The 17,627-nt window shown below is 33.7% G+C and overlaps 1 protein-coding gene across 3 annotated transcripts in view; it reads right to left on the bottom strand.

The window, feature by feature from the left end:
- LOC149080091 (alpha-mannosidase 2x-like) overlaps positions 1-17,627 on the bottom strand; it is a 141,821-nt gene that overhangs the window by 90,081 nt on the left and 34,113 nt on the right. For all 3 annotated transcript variants that reach the window (XM_089239076.1, XM_089239075.1, XM_089239077.1), the window contains exons 6-9: positions 14,494-14,667; positions 9,555-9,741; positions 5,922-6,099; positions 497-699 (exon numbers count right to left, since the gene is read on the bottom strand). In XM_089239076.1, the coding sequence (XP_089095202.1) occupies positions 497-699; positions 5,922-6,099; positions 9,555-9,741; positions 14,494-14,667 (742 nt within the window). The remainder of the gene's footprint in view (positions 1-496; positions 700-5,921; positions 6,100-9,554; positions 9,742-14,493; positions 14,668-17,627) is intronic.

Here is a 17,627-nt window from a genome sequence, read left to right as displayed (position 1 = left end):
GAGGATCCACCATATTATTGTATGGTACCCGTCATTAATAAAATCAGCTATTTTATAACATGAAATAGCCAAAAAATTCAAATCAATGAAAATCACATTATAAAATTTCCATTTAATAAACTTGAAGCCACTGAAAAATATTGCTACTGCAGGGAGTCCCCCATCGAGGGGTTAGTACACCCTCTTGATGAGTATAAAAACAAGCCTGCTGTTCGGAATCGGCAATAAATTGCAGGTCCCGGTCTAACCTTGTGTGCAGTAAATGGCAGTGGTGCGACAAAAATGATCAAATCTTTAAAAAAAACAAACCATTTTTTAAATGAATTTTATCTATTAAGAAACCGTGTGAAACTTGAAAAGAAATTCACACACACAACCTTGTGAATTATTCATTCTCATTTTTGGCATCTGGGATTAGTTTGCAGATTTTTTCATTGATTCAGTTTGGAAAACACTGAGGAAGTCAAGAAGGTCTCAATTATAGTAAAAATCTCACCTGAGGTAAGCTTCAAGTGATCTATCCATATTTTTGTAGAATGGCCTAGAGGTGAAAAATCCACTCCAATAATGATCATCCCTGTCAGCATAGGTGAAAAAATCTCCAGAAAGAGAAGGAAAGTTTAAAGGCATGTTTCTAGAATCTACACCAGTTTCTTTGCGAACCGCATTGAAGTAATCATCTAGAGTTCCAAACTGAATCTGTAATGAAAAATAACTTAAACTGTTTAAATATGGCAGGAAACAAAGAAATACTATGAATATGGTTATGCAACATATTGGAATAGGCTTTTTTGATACAAATTAGAATAATTTTTCTTTCGTTATTTCTTTATACATTATAAAAGGGTAAAAGAGTTTCAGACAAATTCTATTATTATCAGGACACTATCTTTTCTTCGATGGTCAGAACAATTCTACTTGAAAACCTTTTTGTTCATAACTTGCATTTTTACTATAACCTTGAATAAACTGAGACACCAAAATTGCTTGGACAATAAAACTTTTATATTTCCTGTGTAATGTCATATTTAGAATCTTCAACACATACACTATCTGATCATAAATATTCGAACATATTTCAATGTGTAAAATTAATAGCCCCAACAGCAGCCCCTATACAAGAAAAATCAATGTTATTTGGGTCCAGTTCTTGTGATCACAGCTGTCACTCTCTTGGAAAAACTATCCACCAATTTTTGGAATGTCACTAACAATAGCATGTCATTCCTGCAGGAGAGCTAATGCTAGTTCTAGCAAGAGTTTAGTCATGGTGGTTTCGCTCGCAGCTGAAATTAAAGCTCATCCTCAAAGGTGTACAATAGGATTTAGACTAGGTCATTAAGCAAGCCAAGTATTTGAAAAAGCTAATTGCTGTTTCTGCTTATTAGAGGCTTACCAAGACTATTAAATGTCATTTTTGGTAGGTATAGTGATAAGAGATAACTCAGTCTAAAGCAGGTTTCCAAAGTTGGCACTCTTGTAGTGATAAAACATACTGGGGGGGGGGGGGGGAATAGGTGTAGATATGATATAGGATCCTATGGATTCACATAAGAAAGAAGGATAAGGAACTTCTTTATCTGAAAAGGACAGTGGTGGGAATGAAGTTGAAAAAACTATGATCTAGCACAGATGCCATTGACGTGCTATGTGTCAAATACTCGGAATTTCGGAAAAGAACGCATAAAAATATTGGTCACCCGTTCTTCGGGACGTGTTTTTTCTTAGTTCTAAAAGAAAAAGTAGAGAGAAAAACCTCCCAAACTTTTTTCTTCTTCTTTTTACTATGTATCATGGAATTGCGTGACCTCGAAAAAGTGGTTTTTCTACTTTGTACACTGTACTGTATTGATATACACGCGGGTTGTTGATGAATAAGATGAAGGGTATCTAGTTGCTTCCCTGAATGAGAGGCCATGTAATTGTCAAATTTTGGAGAATTTGGCAGCTATCTGCCGGCATTCCAAGATAGCGTCTATACGACATAAATTTGCCTTGTTACTACAATATTGTAAATGCACATTTTTTTTAAAAATCGTAAAGGATTGGAATGTTTGTTTAAATTGTAAAACCTTCCTGAGATCGTGGAAAAAAAAAATGAATCTGTAAAAACTCGACCTTGAATATCCAGTTTTGTCATAGTCACCGTTTCGCATCGCGAAAATCCCGGGTGTGTAAGCAGAATTGGCTTTTGGAGGGGCACAAGGATCTAATTCTTCACAGAAAGTTTGGGTCACTAAGACTGAAAAATAATTTTAAATTAACAGATACAGTATAAAATAAATTATTTTATTCCAATATTTTAATTCTCTTTATAGAGAATATTTAATTTTTGACCTTCGGGGGGGGGGGGTGGGAAGGGAATAGGCCCCTTATAATCTACCTCAAAATTTTGCTTTTGGTGAAAATCAAGAGTTTGGAACCCTTGATTGTGCAATGGTAAAAATGTGATTTTCTATTAGGTTTTCAAAGGGTTAGGGTTTTAAATTTTGAGTTGGCTATTCCTTTGAAAAAACTTCTGGTTGCCATGGTGATCTCACAGACCTAAAAAACAAATATGTATACATAAAACTTCAAATGCACGCATTACCTGTTTAGAGGATAGATACAGGGCAGCAACTGGGAGGGTGGAGGGACAAGCAGGTCTGGTGTCCCGGGCTCTGGACTAGAGGGGGCACCAAATTCACCCTTTATAACTGCTTCTTCTACATTACATGGGTGTGCCAAAATGTGTGCTTGCCCCGTTTGAGAAAGTATCTAGTTGTGGCACTAGATAGATGGCACCACCTACTGAACACAAAACACGCCAAATGCTGGGCACACAAACACATAAGCAAACTGTTAAGTTTCTCCAACACAAATCTGAAATAGCTCCCATATTCAGATGTGAAAATATGTGGCAGTTAAATGGCGACAGATCAGAGTGGTGAAGCATCAGGAAGGGAAAATAAAATCATTTTACTAGGAAAACCAAAGTATGAATAGGGAATCCGAAGATAAGTGTCTGGAGAGAGAATCAAATTTGCTTTAAATTTGATCAGAACATATTGAAAGTGCTCAGATTTTTTTAACGAAATGTAAAATCAATCAGAAGGGAATTTATAGATTGATTTATTAGTAAATATATAAATGTGTGCTTCCAACTGTTAATTAAAGTGGATCCTGCTTATAACGTTTTTCAAAAAACCATCATAAAAATGTTGTAAATAGGAAAACACTTTAAACAGGAAATCTTAATGAGGATTACTTATTGTTAGGACCACGAAAATAAGTTGTAGTAAGTGGAAAAACATTCTAAATGGGAGAAACATTACAAGCAGGATCAACTGTATATTTGTTTTAGGTTTATTACGTGTGCAGAATTCCATACATTAAATTCTCAGTGCTAATAAGCTTCTTTGCAAGCTTTTCCTACTAGTAGACAATGAAAGTAAATGAACTTTTGGATAGAACATGTTTTTAGAAATGAATTATACTTGATTCACAGATACCTTCTTCTCCTACCCAGAACGTGGTCCACCGCTCAGTCTCAACGAAAAAATAAAAGCAGGTAATCAAAGACCTGGGGCATGTTGAAAGAAAATTCATAGAGATACCAGTGAATTATGGGGGGGGGGGGGGGGAGGGAGGCATAATTTTTTTTCAAAATAAAGTTTTTTTGAGAGGGACCCACTTTCACTCAAAAAGGACCCAGATTTTTCGAATGACCCAGGTAAATTAGAGTATAGCAGCATCTCTGAACTAGTGAGTTATATATTAATAAACAGGGTTCAATATACAGCAGCCAGCATTATGTTAGAACAGTTACTTGCATCAGGGCTTGACTAATAAAAAAAAAATTTAGGTGACAGCTGAATTTCTAATCAGCCAAGCATATTTTGTTCAGAGAAACACCATCTTAAATAGACTTTCTGAGACTTAGTAACCGTTTTACATTTTAGTGGACACACTGATGTAAATTTTGTGTTGCCCTCAGACTCCAATTTAGCAATCACACATTGAAAATTTTAAGTGCTTATTTTTCAACTTTTTTGTTTCTCATGGAGACTGGTGACCTAGGATTTGTCAAGCCCTGACTTATATATACTGTGGTTAATACAGGGTGATCAGCGAATAAGCCCTTATTTCAAAATTAAATATCTCTACAACAAAGATCAATAGAATTATGCGGTAAATGGTACGTTTATTAGCAAAACTGTAAGAATGTTGTACAGAAATTTTTAAAATTTAGGTTTTTTTGAAATTTTTTAAAATTAAAAAAAAAAAAAACAAAACTGGAGATTTTGGGGTTCCGAAAATCCTCATTTGTGTGAAGAGAAACTACTTCATTCGCCTAAAGTTACCGCATGGGCTGCGGTATGCGCCAGAGGCATTCTTCGTGCGAGAAACGATTACTACTGAAAATCCTCATTTGTGTGAAGAGAAACCACTTCATTCGCCTAAAGTTACTGCATGGGCTGCGGTATGCGCCAGAGGCATTCTTCGTGCGAGAAACGATTACTACTGAATGTTACGTTACAATTTCGGAACAATTTGTCAGCACACATGGCGCATACCGCAGCCCATGCAGTAACTTTAGGCGAATGCAGTGGTTTCTCTTCACACAAATGAGGATTTTCGAAACCCCAAAATCTCCAGTTTTGTTTTTTTTTTTTAATTTTAAAAAATTAAAAAAAAAACTAAATTTTCGAAATTTCTGTACAACATTCTTACAGTTTTGCTAATAAATGTACCGTTTACAGTATAATTCTATTGGTCTTTGTTGTAGAGATATTTAACTTTGAAATAAGGGCTTATTCGCTGATCACCCTGTATTTGCAATATGAATTGAAGAAATGGGAATGGATAATGTTGATGGGATTGAACATAAACTAAGAGAGGGTTTCGCATTCTACATTAAGTGGAAAGGGAAACATTAATCACTTAGCAATTCAAATTATGAGATAAATTCCTTGTTATGAATAATATGTGTGAAAGAAAGCTTACTTTATTAAAATTTTTCATTATTTATAGGCAAGTATAAAAATTATTATTGTGCTGGGGGCGGCACAAAAATGTTACCAGAGTATACTAAAGATAACTTAAGATAATATAGTTATCTTAAAGTATCTCTTTGGGGACACAAAAAAGGTTTTTATATGAAAGCTTATTCTACACTGCATGTGCTATGCGTGTAGTCCTTTCGTGATTTCCTGAAATTCTGCTTAATGTGTACAGGATGTCACAATATAATTTATTACTTGACAAGCAATGTACATTAGACAAATTTTAAGATTATGAGTATCTGATTGGCATTGGTACATAAAAGATCCTCACACCACTTCTCTGGAATCTCACGTGGTGAAAAGCTGTAAATATGCAGTCACAACCATGTATGCATACAATTTGTATGTGGTTGGAAAAAGGAGAAAAGCAAAAGTCAGGAGTATTTATTTACAGCTGCTTCCCCCCTCCCCAAGGCTCAGAGTACTCACTGTGTAGATACACCTTAAGAGAAGGGACAGAGGATCGAAGTGAAATAAGAAAACAATCAACATGTCAGTTTTTAGGGTAGAAAAAAAACTTTATCAAAATGCTCTTTATGAAGTAAAATTGTCAGAAAAAATAACTCACATCACAATACGCAAATCAAAAAAGTGGCTAAATTTTTAGGTTTATTGTATTACATTAAACTTCTAAAATTTGAAGCAGAATCACTGAATGTGTAACCACCTTGAATTGTAGGAAAATTATTTAGCAATGTTTAGCTAAGCAATTATTTATATCTTCTGCAATTGAAGAGCATTTAGAATATTACATATCAAGTGCAAGAAATATGAAATATGTATCAAAATATCATGCTTTTATGAGAACACTTTTTTTTTTCAAATTGAAATTATCAAATACTAACAAAATTATTTCAAAAACATAATCATTTTTACCTCAGCATTCCAATCTTGCTTATTGTTTATGTAGTCAAATAATTTCTGGTAATTCTTGAATTGTTGGTCCCATTCTGTGATTTTATCATAACGAAAATCATCACCTAATTGTACCATTAGTATATTAGTTCGGAACAATTCTGACTTTTTACGGTATTGATCTAACAGAACAAAAGACCTAGAAGGATTTAAAGAAATATATTTTCCATGGAATCAAAAATTAATGAATTGCCATAAATATAATTTTAAAAAATTGCTATATATATACACACAAATGCATGAGCTGAGCGATTTTGTTCCTATATCCACTTGAGACCCAACGTCCATTGTATTGGACATTTTTCTTTTGAATGAAAAAAAAATAAGTTGCGTTTTCAGGTCTTTGAATGTCATTTTAAATCACCATAGACAGGCGTTGCCACCTGTGCAGCTGAACGTTGAATTTTCCGGCTGGATTTTCAGATATCATCATTTGAAAATGGCTCATGACAGAAGGAGGACTGTTGAAAGTATGTAAGCAATGTAATTGCAGTTTTACTAAGTGAATTCAAAAACAATTGCATCCAATAGTAAAATTAAAATGTTTGTTTGATAAAATTATGTTATTTTATTTTTTACCAACATATTTTTGAGACAATAGCCAGGTTTTTATCTGTGTCCATCATAATGGACAATGAGTCTTAATCAGTTGATTATAACGTGGATTTTTTTTCAGTTTCATGAAGTAAAACCATTTTTCTTGGTGTATAACGTCATGCTATATGTATAAAAAATTATTAGAAAAATCTTTATTTATTTAATCAAAAATTGTTGTGGATGGCACTTCAGAAGTGAGTTCAACATTGTTATGATATTTTTGACTCAGACAACTATTTCGATTTCAATTTTATTACAGAAAAAATTAAAAAAATAAATAAAAAGCGCACTTAATTTTATTTATTTTTTAATCATCATGCACGTATATTATATATTCATATACATCATATTCATTCTAAATCTCCTTCTAATTACTATTTTATTTCTTTTGCATGGCATAGTTTTGATGGTCTTAAAGATTGCAGCTGGGATAATGGTGATTCTGCAACTGACAGACAGAACTGGACAAAACAAGACCAAGTCTCTCTATTTTGGGATGGTAATTTTCTAAAGGAAATACACAAATACACAAACATAAGGTTCCATCAAGACACAGCAAACGTTTCAAACATATTACTTAATTATATGAACTTATATTTAAATATGCTACCCACCATCTTGATGTCATGCTTAGGTTAGCCAAGAGTTCGAATGCATTGGGAAAAATCTGAATGTGTTCCTATTATTACTAACGCCATAACTAGATTTTTTTTCCGAGTTAGATACCGCCTAAAAGTACTTGATGATACTCAAGTTACAAATGAACAGAAACAGAAAAACAAACTTTTCCCCCAAAATCAGGCCAACAAATGTACAGAGTTAAAAAAAAGTTGTGTCTTACATTACCTCGTAGCAAAAATGTTGCTGTTGACAAGCAGATGATACCCTTGACAGGCACATGCGCAGTCAAACAATTTGTACCAGGTAAGACAAATCCAGAGGGGCTAAAAATTTTGTTTTGGCAGCACCGAGTGAATTGGTATTAAATTTTGAAGTATATCAAGAAAAATATACGTTAATGTACGTTAATCAATGACAAGTGAAAGTGCAAAGAGCCTTTCTGTTGGAGGTGCAGCAGTGTAGCGACTCATGGAGACAGTGGAAAAAGGAACACATCTGTTTTTTGATAGATATTTTACTTCTACTGCGTTAATAGATGAGTTATACAGAAAATAGAAATTGCATGCACAGGAACGATCATGAAGGCTAGAGTTCCAAGAGCAGTTAATTTGACTGATGACAAAATTATGTTCCAAATGGGATGAAGTAATTCAGCCATATGCATCCACCAGGAGGAGGAAATCTGCATCATGAAATGGTACGACAAGAAAGCTGTGTGTGTTGCTGTGTTCCTCCAAACTCATTGTAGAGCCAAAGATAAATGAAGAATGGCAGGTACATCGAAAGCCCTCCTCTAGTATTTGTAAAAGAATACAACAACAACATGGGTGGAATTGATTTGATTGATCAAATGATCCGTTATTACTGAATAAATGCACACGCTAAAAAATTAACCCTAAAAACATCATGCATTTCCTCTCGATATTGGTTTAGCAAATGCATGAATTTTAATGAGGAAGGACAAGAAGGCTAATGAGTCGTAAATTCATGCATTTTTTAGATTTTAATTGCGGAGAACCTTTTACGGCAACCTAAATTGACAGATGCCAGTGATGAAGAAATGACCAATTACACTGCCAAACACTCGTAAACGGAAAAACAATACGAGTATTGAGTCCAACACAAGTACAAAAAAAGGACTTAAACATCTTCAAAAAATGATGAAAATTAATAATTTTGTACGATGTAATTACAAAGGATGCACAAAAAAAAAAGTAATGTGCATCAAATGCAACCTATATTTCTGTTTGACTGTGCAGAATAATTGTTTTATGCAGCCCCACTCAGTTTTTGCTAAATACTTCTATCTTCAGGTATATATTCATCTACATTTCACATGTATGCAAATTGATTATTTTGCGTTGATCTAGTAAAATTTTCGTTCTTTCTTCTATTTTGATACTTGAGTGTGACTAAAACTATGTTTTAAGAATTTATGTGAAATATATAAAGTAAATAACATTAATTTTGTATTTTTCACATTAATTGAAATTGTTTTTCATGTCATTCCTTTAATATCAATAGTGCATATTTTTCAAGAACTGAGGCCAATTGTCCATTGTAATGGACATGCCGAAAAGTGAAGTTTTCTTGAATTTTTTTTAAAATGACTATGTATAATATTTTGTATTACCATAAAGTAGGTCGATTCCAAATTTCATAAAAATCGGTTGATAAACATGGGTCTCAAGAGGTTATAGAGGAAAAGGGAGGGGGGGGGGAGTTGGCTTATTTTCAGGTAATTTTTTAAGGAGAAAAATTCAACCTGATTATTTTGAACAACCCTTATAGCACCCCCAAAAATAAAAATAAAAATATGCATATAAAAATTTCCATAGAAAGAAATCTACCCATCCTATGTACCTGCATACCTAACCAATCCTGTATACAGTTCTTGTATACCTACTTTGAAAAATGTTCACCATGAAGATTTTTGTGAACTAGAAAACCTTTAATTAGAAAATCTATATGTATAAAAAAAATTCAGCGTTTTTTGTATGAGACAATATTCCAAAATCAGAGTAGCACCAGAAGGCATTTCAACAAAATCTGTGATAAAAGTTTTTTTTTATCTGATTGTTGTTGTCTCGTGACCTCTGCACTAAATCTTTTAAATTTTGCTCTTAATTTCCTATGCACTGGAGCTGCTGAGTCATCTTTTAAACTGAAAATACTCAGATTCGTGAAAAAATCAAATAAGCCCCATTCTTGGGGGGGGGGGGGGAATAGTAATGTGTCTTGAGAAAGAAATTAGAAAAATTTCAATGCTTTTAATTATCTGGAACCTCAAATTTTCAAGACACTCTACTGTATATCATACATCAATAATACAAAATACATAAACTGGAAAAGATGTACTGAAAGAGGGATAAATACTTTTCTGCTACATTTCTATCTGTTATGGCAGTGGGGGGTATTCTCCATGGGCAATTGACTTTGTTCCCAGGCAATCTTTTGAAATCAAATTGACAACATATTTTTGGATCAGGTCCACAGGTATGAGGAATATCATAACTATAAAAAGGCATAGTGTGACACAAGATGTCCATTGTATGATTGTGGTCTGAAAGTAAAAACTATCATATTAAACATATAAAGACAAAATAAAAATTCTCAGAAAGTTCAATGCAAGATTCATAATAAATTATACATTGTGATTATGAAAATACTTTATGAGAGAGAAAAAGGCTTTTATCTGTACGAATAAAATACATACAATGACATAAAAGAAACAACACAACACAATCTACACACAAATTGAATACAAGGGTATGATCTCCCAAGGGATCTATATCCCTTCAGGGCAGATCCATGAAAATACACCAAAATTTTTTCTCATGGCAACACATTGATATATATACACACATATGTGTGTACATGTGCACACACATGATTGGTTTGCCCCCATGGTTTATTATTAATACTGTAATTATAATAAAAAATTATTAAAAAATAATTAGGGTAGAAGAAAAATGATTTAAGAAAAATCAAATCAATTTGATTTAAATCAGATTTTTTTAAATTTAAATTAAATCATTGCTCACTAATTAAAACAAATCTTGCTAATCATTAAGAATGCATATTTTTTCACCTAATTTCTCAAATTTAATTTAGCACTAACTCTTAACAATCAAAATATATGAACACCAAAAATCTGTGTTTAGATAACATATGCAGGGTATCCTGTAATTGAGGACACCCTGTCACAGTCTTTATCTTATCAACTGTCTGTCGTAAAGGTATGATTCCAATTTAAAAAATGATCAACAGGTGTTCAAAAATTACCCTGTACCAGTTTTGAGAGACAAAATATTGTGTCACAAAATAAAAAATCTAAATTTTTAAACGATCCCCCTGTGCTGTTACTTCCAATTAGAAAGTTGTTGCCCTGCCTCTCTTGATGAAAAAAAAAAATTAATGTTTATATAAAAAAAGTGCAATATTCACATAGATATTCAGATTCGAAAAACAGAGGAAATGTTTTTGGGAAAGAACATCATTAAATGCGGGTTTTCAGGTTTTTCTACATTTACAGCTGCTCTTTTTCAAATTGCCTCCATTTTTCGAATATGAATATCTCAGTGAATATTGCACTTAGAAACATGGATTTTATTTGTTGACATCAGGAGAGACAGGGCAAAAACTTTCTAATTGGAAGTTGGAGTGTGGGGACCATCTAAAAATTTAGATTTTTTTATTTTGTGACACCTTTTTTCACTCTCAAAACTGGTACAGGGTAATTTTTGAATGCTGTTGAGTATTTTTGAAATTGGAATTGTACCTCTAATGATGGACGGTTGATGACATAAAGGCTGTGCTAACACTTACAGGACACCCTGTATATGCAACAAAGTTCATTGAACCTGAATTAAGTTCATGGGCTAACATTTCCTTTGTGAAGAAAAGTGCTTTTATTCAGAAAAGGATATCCCCCTTTTAAAATGAATGCCTGGTGGCGAATCAGTATCACATATGGTGCAGGGTTCTTCGATTCACTCAGTGCAAAACTAGAAGGTCCTTCACAGAATGACTAATTGAAAAACACATTCTGTTGACAAGATTGTTTATCGCACAATCGGTGGATGAATTTATTATGATTTGTTTTGGAGATCATTTTTCTGCGGCGATCGAGGTGTTTTCTTTTGAAACTAAATCTAGATCTCTGCGTGGTTATCCAGGCTTTCGTACTTTGTATGAATAGCGGAGAGTGACATCATTTCTCTCTATACCTCTCAACATCTTTTCACTCTGTAAACAAGTGTTTCACCGAACTGGAATACAGAGCCCAAAAGTTTTCCGTAATAGACTCTACCTCATTTGAATTATGACTTATAATAATAATTTCTTAATAAGATGATTTTCTTCTAATGTGTCATTAATTGGAACTTATCAGGTGAAGATATTTTTCACAATAAAAAATGGCAAATAGAAAAAAAAAGTTGATAACTTCTACACTCTATTAATATAAACAATAGTGCATTAAAATAAGCCTTGTTTATGCACATTTTATTAATTTGAAGACCTGCAGCAAATATCCTATACAGAAAAGCAAGGGGTTTCAACTTGCCCGGGCTCTGGACTAGAGGGGGCACCAAATTCACCCTTTATAACTGCTTCTTCTACATTACATGGGTGTGCCAAAATGTGTGCTTGCCCCGTTTGAGAAAGTATCTAGTTGTGGCACTAGATAGATGGCACCACCTACTGAACACAAAACACGCCAAATGCTGGGCACACAAACACATAAGCAAACTGTTAAGTTTCTCCAACACAAATCTGAAATAGCTCCCATATTCAGATGTGAAAATATGTGGCAGTTAAATGGCGACAGATCAGAGTGGTGAAGCATCAGGAAGGGAAAATAAAATCATTTTACTAGGAAAACCAAAGTATGAATAGGGAATCCGAAGATAAGTGTCTGGAGAGAGAATCAAATTTGCTTTAAATTTGATCAGAACATATTGAAAGTGCTCAGATTTTTTTAACGAAATGTAAAATCAATCAGAAGGGAATTTATAGATTGATTTATTAGTAAATATATAAATGTGTGCTTCCAACTGTTAATTAAAGTGGATCCTGCTTATAACGTTTTTCAAAAAACCATCATAAAAATGTTGTAAATAGGAAAACACTTTAAACAGGAAATCTTAATGAGGATTACTTATTGTTAGGACCACGAAAATAAGTTGTAGTAAGTGGAAAAACATTCTAAATGGGAGAAACATTACAAGCAGGATCAACTGTATATTTGTTTTAGGTTTATTACGTGTGCAGAATTCCATACATTAAATTCTCAGTGCTAATAAGCTTCTTTGCAAGCTTTTCCTACTAGTAGACAATGAAAGTAAATGAACTTTTGGATAGAACATGTTTTTAGAAATGAATTATACTTGATTCACAGATACCTTCTTCTCCTACCCAGAACATGGTCCACCGCTCAGTCTCAACGAAAAAATAAAAGCAGGTAATCAAAGACCTGGGGCATATTGAAAGAAAATTCATAGAGATACCAGTGAATTATGGGGGGGGGGGAGGCATAATTTTTTTTCAAAATAAAGTTTTTTTGAGAGGGACCCACTTTCACTCAAAAAGGACCCAGATTTTTCGAATGACCCAGGTAAATTAGAGTATAGCAGCATCTCTGAACTAGTGAGTTATATATTAATAAACAGGGTTCAATATACAGCAGCCAGCATTATGTTAGAACAGTTACTTGCATCAGGGCTTGACTAATAAAAAAAAAATTTAGGTGACAGCTGAATTTCTAATCAGCCAAGCATATTTTGTTCAGAGAAACACCATCTTAAATAGACTTTCTGAGACTTAGTAACCGTTTTACATTTTAGTGGACACACTGATGTAAATTTTGTGTTGCCCTCAGACTCCAATTCTGCAGCAAATATCCTATACAGAAAAGCAAGGGGTTTCAACTTTGGAATTGCTGTTTGCATTAACTCCCCAAAAGAGAGCAAGACAGGTTTTTATAGGCTTGTGCTATGAATGTCTAACCCCATACTCAGTGACCTTCTAATGTATGGATCCAAATCAAACAATTGAAGGGTTTCATTAACATACGTATGCATTCAATACATTTTTCAATTTAGTCTTTCATTAAAATAATACAAAGCCCCCGCAAAAAGATTGAGCCTGGCCCCTTAACTCATCAAGATGGCCTAGCCCTCAGTGAGAAAAAGTGAAGTGTCAGCCTTTCAGTTATGATAAAAAAACACTAGACTATTATGTAATTAATGTTTTTTTCTTTAAAATGCTGGGAGTGGCATTCTTTGAGTCATCTGTATTCTCCTCTAAAAATAAATATCATTTTTGTCATATAAGAAAAACTGTTTGAAGTTTTTTTTTTCTGTGAGCTGACATCTTGTCTGGCCTGAAATGGGGAAACTACAGTATTTACCTGACTATAAGACGACTTTGCATATAAGATAACCACTAGTTTAAGGAGAATATGTGGTATGTAGTAGACATAAAAAATATAAGCATTTTCTCTCTCATAAGACAGCTCCCCCACCTTAACTGACCAAAATTTGGGAAAAAACCGTTTTTATATGCAGGTAAATATGGTATATTTGATTGTATGGTGGCATCATTGGGTCAGGTGAATTTTGACAAATGCACAAAATATATAAGAATCATTTTCATCATATCAGCTACAGTCAATTCACAATAAGTGGAAACTCTGATAGCTTGAATACCGTTTAAGCCAAAGTTTTCACTCGGCCCCAGAACTTTTTCTGTATTTTAGTGTTATAATTTTCATCTCAGCTAGAAGTCAAAGTTTTAAGGGAATGGGAGAAATTTAAAAGATTTATGAATAGAATTTAGCATTTAACAATAGTTTAGCAGTTTCATTCATCTGCTTGCAAAAAATGTATGATTTTCCCCCGAAAGAAGGGGGGGGGGGAGAGACAGTCAAAAATCACTGCATTTTTTGACAGAAATAATATTGTTCACACTTTATTTATAATTTGTTTCATTTATATATGTATAATGTATGCCTCAGTTTCCATAATACAGTACGTATGTCTGGTTTATTTTTACATATTTTCATTCAATAATTAAATATGATTAAATTAGAATAAATTATCTTTTCGAATTTCTTCATCTCCAGTAGTTTGACATGTGTGTTTTACTTATACCATATTCATAAATAGCGCTGTTATTTTAATAAATATTTCCTTTACATTTTCTGAAATCTGAATTTCCAATAAGTCAAACTAACAATAATTCAGTTTTTCGTCGGCTGCTGCACATTCGACTTATCGAGATTTGACTATATTAAGAAAAATGATCAACTCACCCCATGGCTGCCTCCACAAAAATTCCAAACTTTTTCGCTGAGCAAGATATTTTTTGATAGAATAGTGCACTCTTTGCACAACCATGTTGTCAAGTCCCATTCGCCTCAATAAATAAGCCATAGATGGAGACAGTCCAAATGGATCAATTGCCCAACCATTTTTTGGCCTGTAATCTGGAAGAAGAAAAAAAAAAGTAATTAACGTTTATGGTGAAAACTTCTGTAAATTACATCACACCATTTTATATTTTAAATGAGATTATTTATACAGAATAATAAAAAATAAAGACCAGATACTTGATCATTTGATTAATTTTATTGCACCATTATCATTTTGTGTACGTGAGAGCTAATTAGACTGGGACATACAAACTCTTCCTCCCATGAGGGTGTTTTGCAGGGTAGTACACTAATCAATCAGTGTGGTAATTTTTTGTTGTACACGTGTGTTCATATAGTCTAGACAATTTTTCTTCAGCAAATGAAATTAGTTCTGCTGTGTGTCCAGATTCTGACAAGGATTGAACACATCTCAAACTCATAAAAAAACCTGTGAATTTCACCAAAAACCTTTCAATTCAAGTGTTGATTTTGTCTGTGAACCAAAATGTTATTAACCCTTTCACAGGCTTTTGGCAAAAAATTTGGATGACATGCAGTTGAATTATCAAAGATAAATCTCAAAAACTGACATCATCGTTTACACATGGGAAACTAACTGTTACTCGCAGCTTCGCTAGCGCAGATTCGGTAATCTGAAAATTGTTCTGCAATGATTTCCCCCACATAAAAACTTTGAACCCCTTACGACTACCTTGGGAGTTGATTTTTCAGAAATACAGTCTTACAAGGAAAGGGTTGGAAGGTGTCATCCTCAAAAAGCTTCGAAAAAATTACCATTAATTTTACTCATTTAAATATGCACAAAAAAATTGTAAATATTAATATTTTGAATGCCAATACAGGTCAAGAATGAAATTTAAAATCCTGAAATCCCATAACCCTAGAGTCTTAGAATGACGTCATTCAAACAACATATGATTAGGTAAAGCATAGATAGAGAAAGGAAGAAAAAAGAGAAATATAGTGGAACCTCGTTCATACGTTGCTCGGTATACGGTTATACGACTTTCACGTTTATACAACATTTGGCTTCTGCCGCAATATGTTCCTATACACTTTAATGTTAAAATAATTCATTTATTTGCCACAAAACCTCAATTACTCGACTCAATTACTTTGACTTGCACACAGAATCTTTTGAAAAAAACGTTCATAGAATGCTCACAATTTTTGTATGCAGTGAAAATGCATTGCTGCAACAGTTCTTCTTGCATATTGCCACTGCAATAGCCATAAATTTTAGGATGATTGCTGACATATACAGAAATAGCCACTGAGCTAGCTGATAAATAAGTGATGACAATAAGTTCTTTTGATCGTTTCCTGTGGAATTTTCTTTCATTGTGGTGCTTTGCTTGCTAGCTGTGTCAAATCCGCTGTTCATAATGTCGACCAAACGAAAAGTGTTTTTTTAAAAAAAATAACTGGAAATTTTGGAAGAATTCACCACAAATTTTAAATTCATGACAAAAGTTGACCTTGCAAAACAGTTGAATATCTCTGTGGCAACTTTGAAAATGATTATAAAGCAGAGAAACAAAATCAGAGACCAAGCTGCTGGTTGCAAATCATCTACTGCCAAAAAAATGAGAGTCCAAGATAAGAAATTTTCCCAAGTCGTTGCTGCAATTTTTTACCCAATGTCGTACTGTAAAATTTGAAACGTGTGATTTAATTATTTTTTCCTCAAGTGTTATTGTTTTTATAAGAGTTGGAGATGAAATTAAACATATCGTATTTTATAATATTTTGTAAGCCTGTGTGCGTATTGTGTGGCGGAGGGGGGGGGGGAAAGGAGGAAAAAGCCATTTTCTTTAAAAAGTCCCAGTTGCATATTAATAGAACGTTTTGGTTCGGTCTCTTGAACGTCGTATAAACGAGGTTCCATTGTTACTGGAGAGAGTTTCTACAGGGGAAAAAGCTGGAAAAGAAGTTCTTCACAGATATCGCCAAGAAGCTCAAGAGGCAATAAGTAACCAACTGTTGTAATTTTTAATAACTTTTTGCAGCTTTAATAATTGAACTCTGCCACTATTTTTTTTGTTTTTATGTGTTTCTGGGTGAGATGAATATACTTTAATTTTTTCATAAATTTTTGTTGGGCATGACACCTTCCGACCCTTTCTTTGTTAGTGAGCCTCTATATTACAACATATAATTTCGACCAAATTTCATACGTATAGCGGTTTGAGATCAGCAGGGCTCCCACTCAAAAAATGAGAAAAAGTAGGAAAACGCAGGGCTAACAAGTAGGACGGGGGAGGGTAACCCCCTTAGACAACATGATCATAGCATAATGAAAAAAAAATCCCAAAAAAAAAAAATTTAATTTTGAACTAACTTTTTTTTTCATAGCACTATTTCAGTATCCTATAAAATTTACTCAAGCCAAAGGAAAATGACAAATGACTTGCTTACAAAACCAAGTTTTGGCCAAAACAGAGTACTAGAAACTAAAACTACACAGATAATTCTTTTCTGTCTCTCCTCATATATATTACATTCTTTTTTTGGAGTCTTCCAAAATGCAGTGTCAACTCTCTTAGAAAATGCACAGCAAGTTTTGAAAACGTACGTTTTTTAAGAATGCTCTTTCCAGACCACTTTCAGTGGCAAAAGAGCAGTGCAAAATGTGTAAACTACAAGATCCGATGTAAATAAGGCAAGGTGGACCAGACAGTTTTACTGCGTTCTCCATCCTTTTTTAAAGGGATTGGTTCACATTTTACTGTTCAATGCCAGTGTAATCATTTTTGACAAATACAAATACAAATACAAATACAAATACAACGCCACAACAGGCAAATTGCCCAACGAGGTGGCTGACTTAAGAACATCATGGATCCCCGAGCCCCTACCTACTACTGCTACACCCCACATGCAACCCCCCCCCCGCGGAACCCCCCAACGAATCGGTACATGCGGGAATGTGCGTGTACGTGTAGTGCAACCTGACGTAAAGTTTGTTTCTGTGTAATGCTTGTTATGTGTAGTGCTGTCATCTGCCCCCA

This window comes from Pholcus phalangioides, unplaced genomic scaffold (genome assembly GCF_987345545.1).
Source record: "Pholcus phalangioides strain wild (caught in Gottingen) unplaced genomic scaffold, Ppha-v1.0 ptg000011l_1, whole genome shotgun sequence".
Classification (NCBI taxonomy): domain Eukaryota; kingdom Metazoa; phylum Arthropoda; class Arachnida; order Araneae; family Pholcidae; genus Pholcus; species Pholcus phalangioides.
Note: the sequence above shows the minus strand (reverse complement) of the source record. Positions and strands in the feature narration are given on the sequence as shown.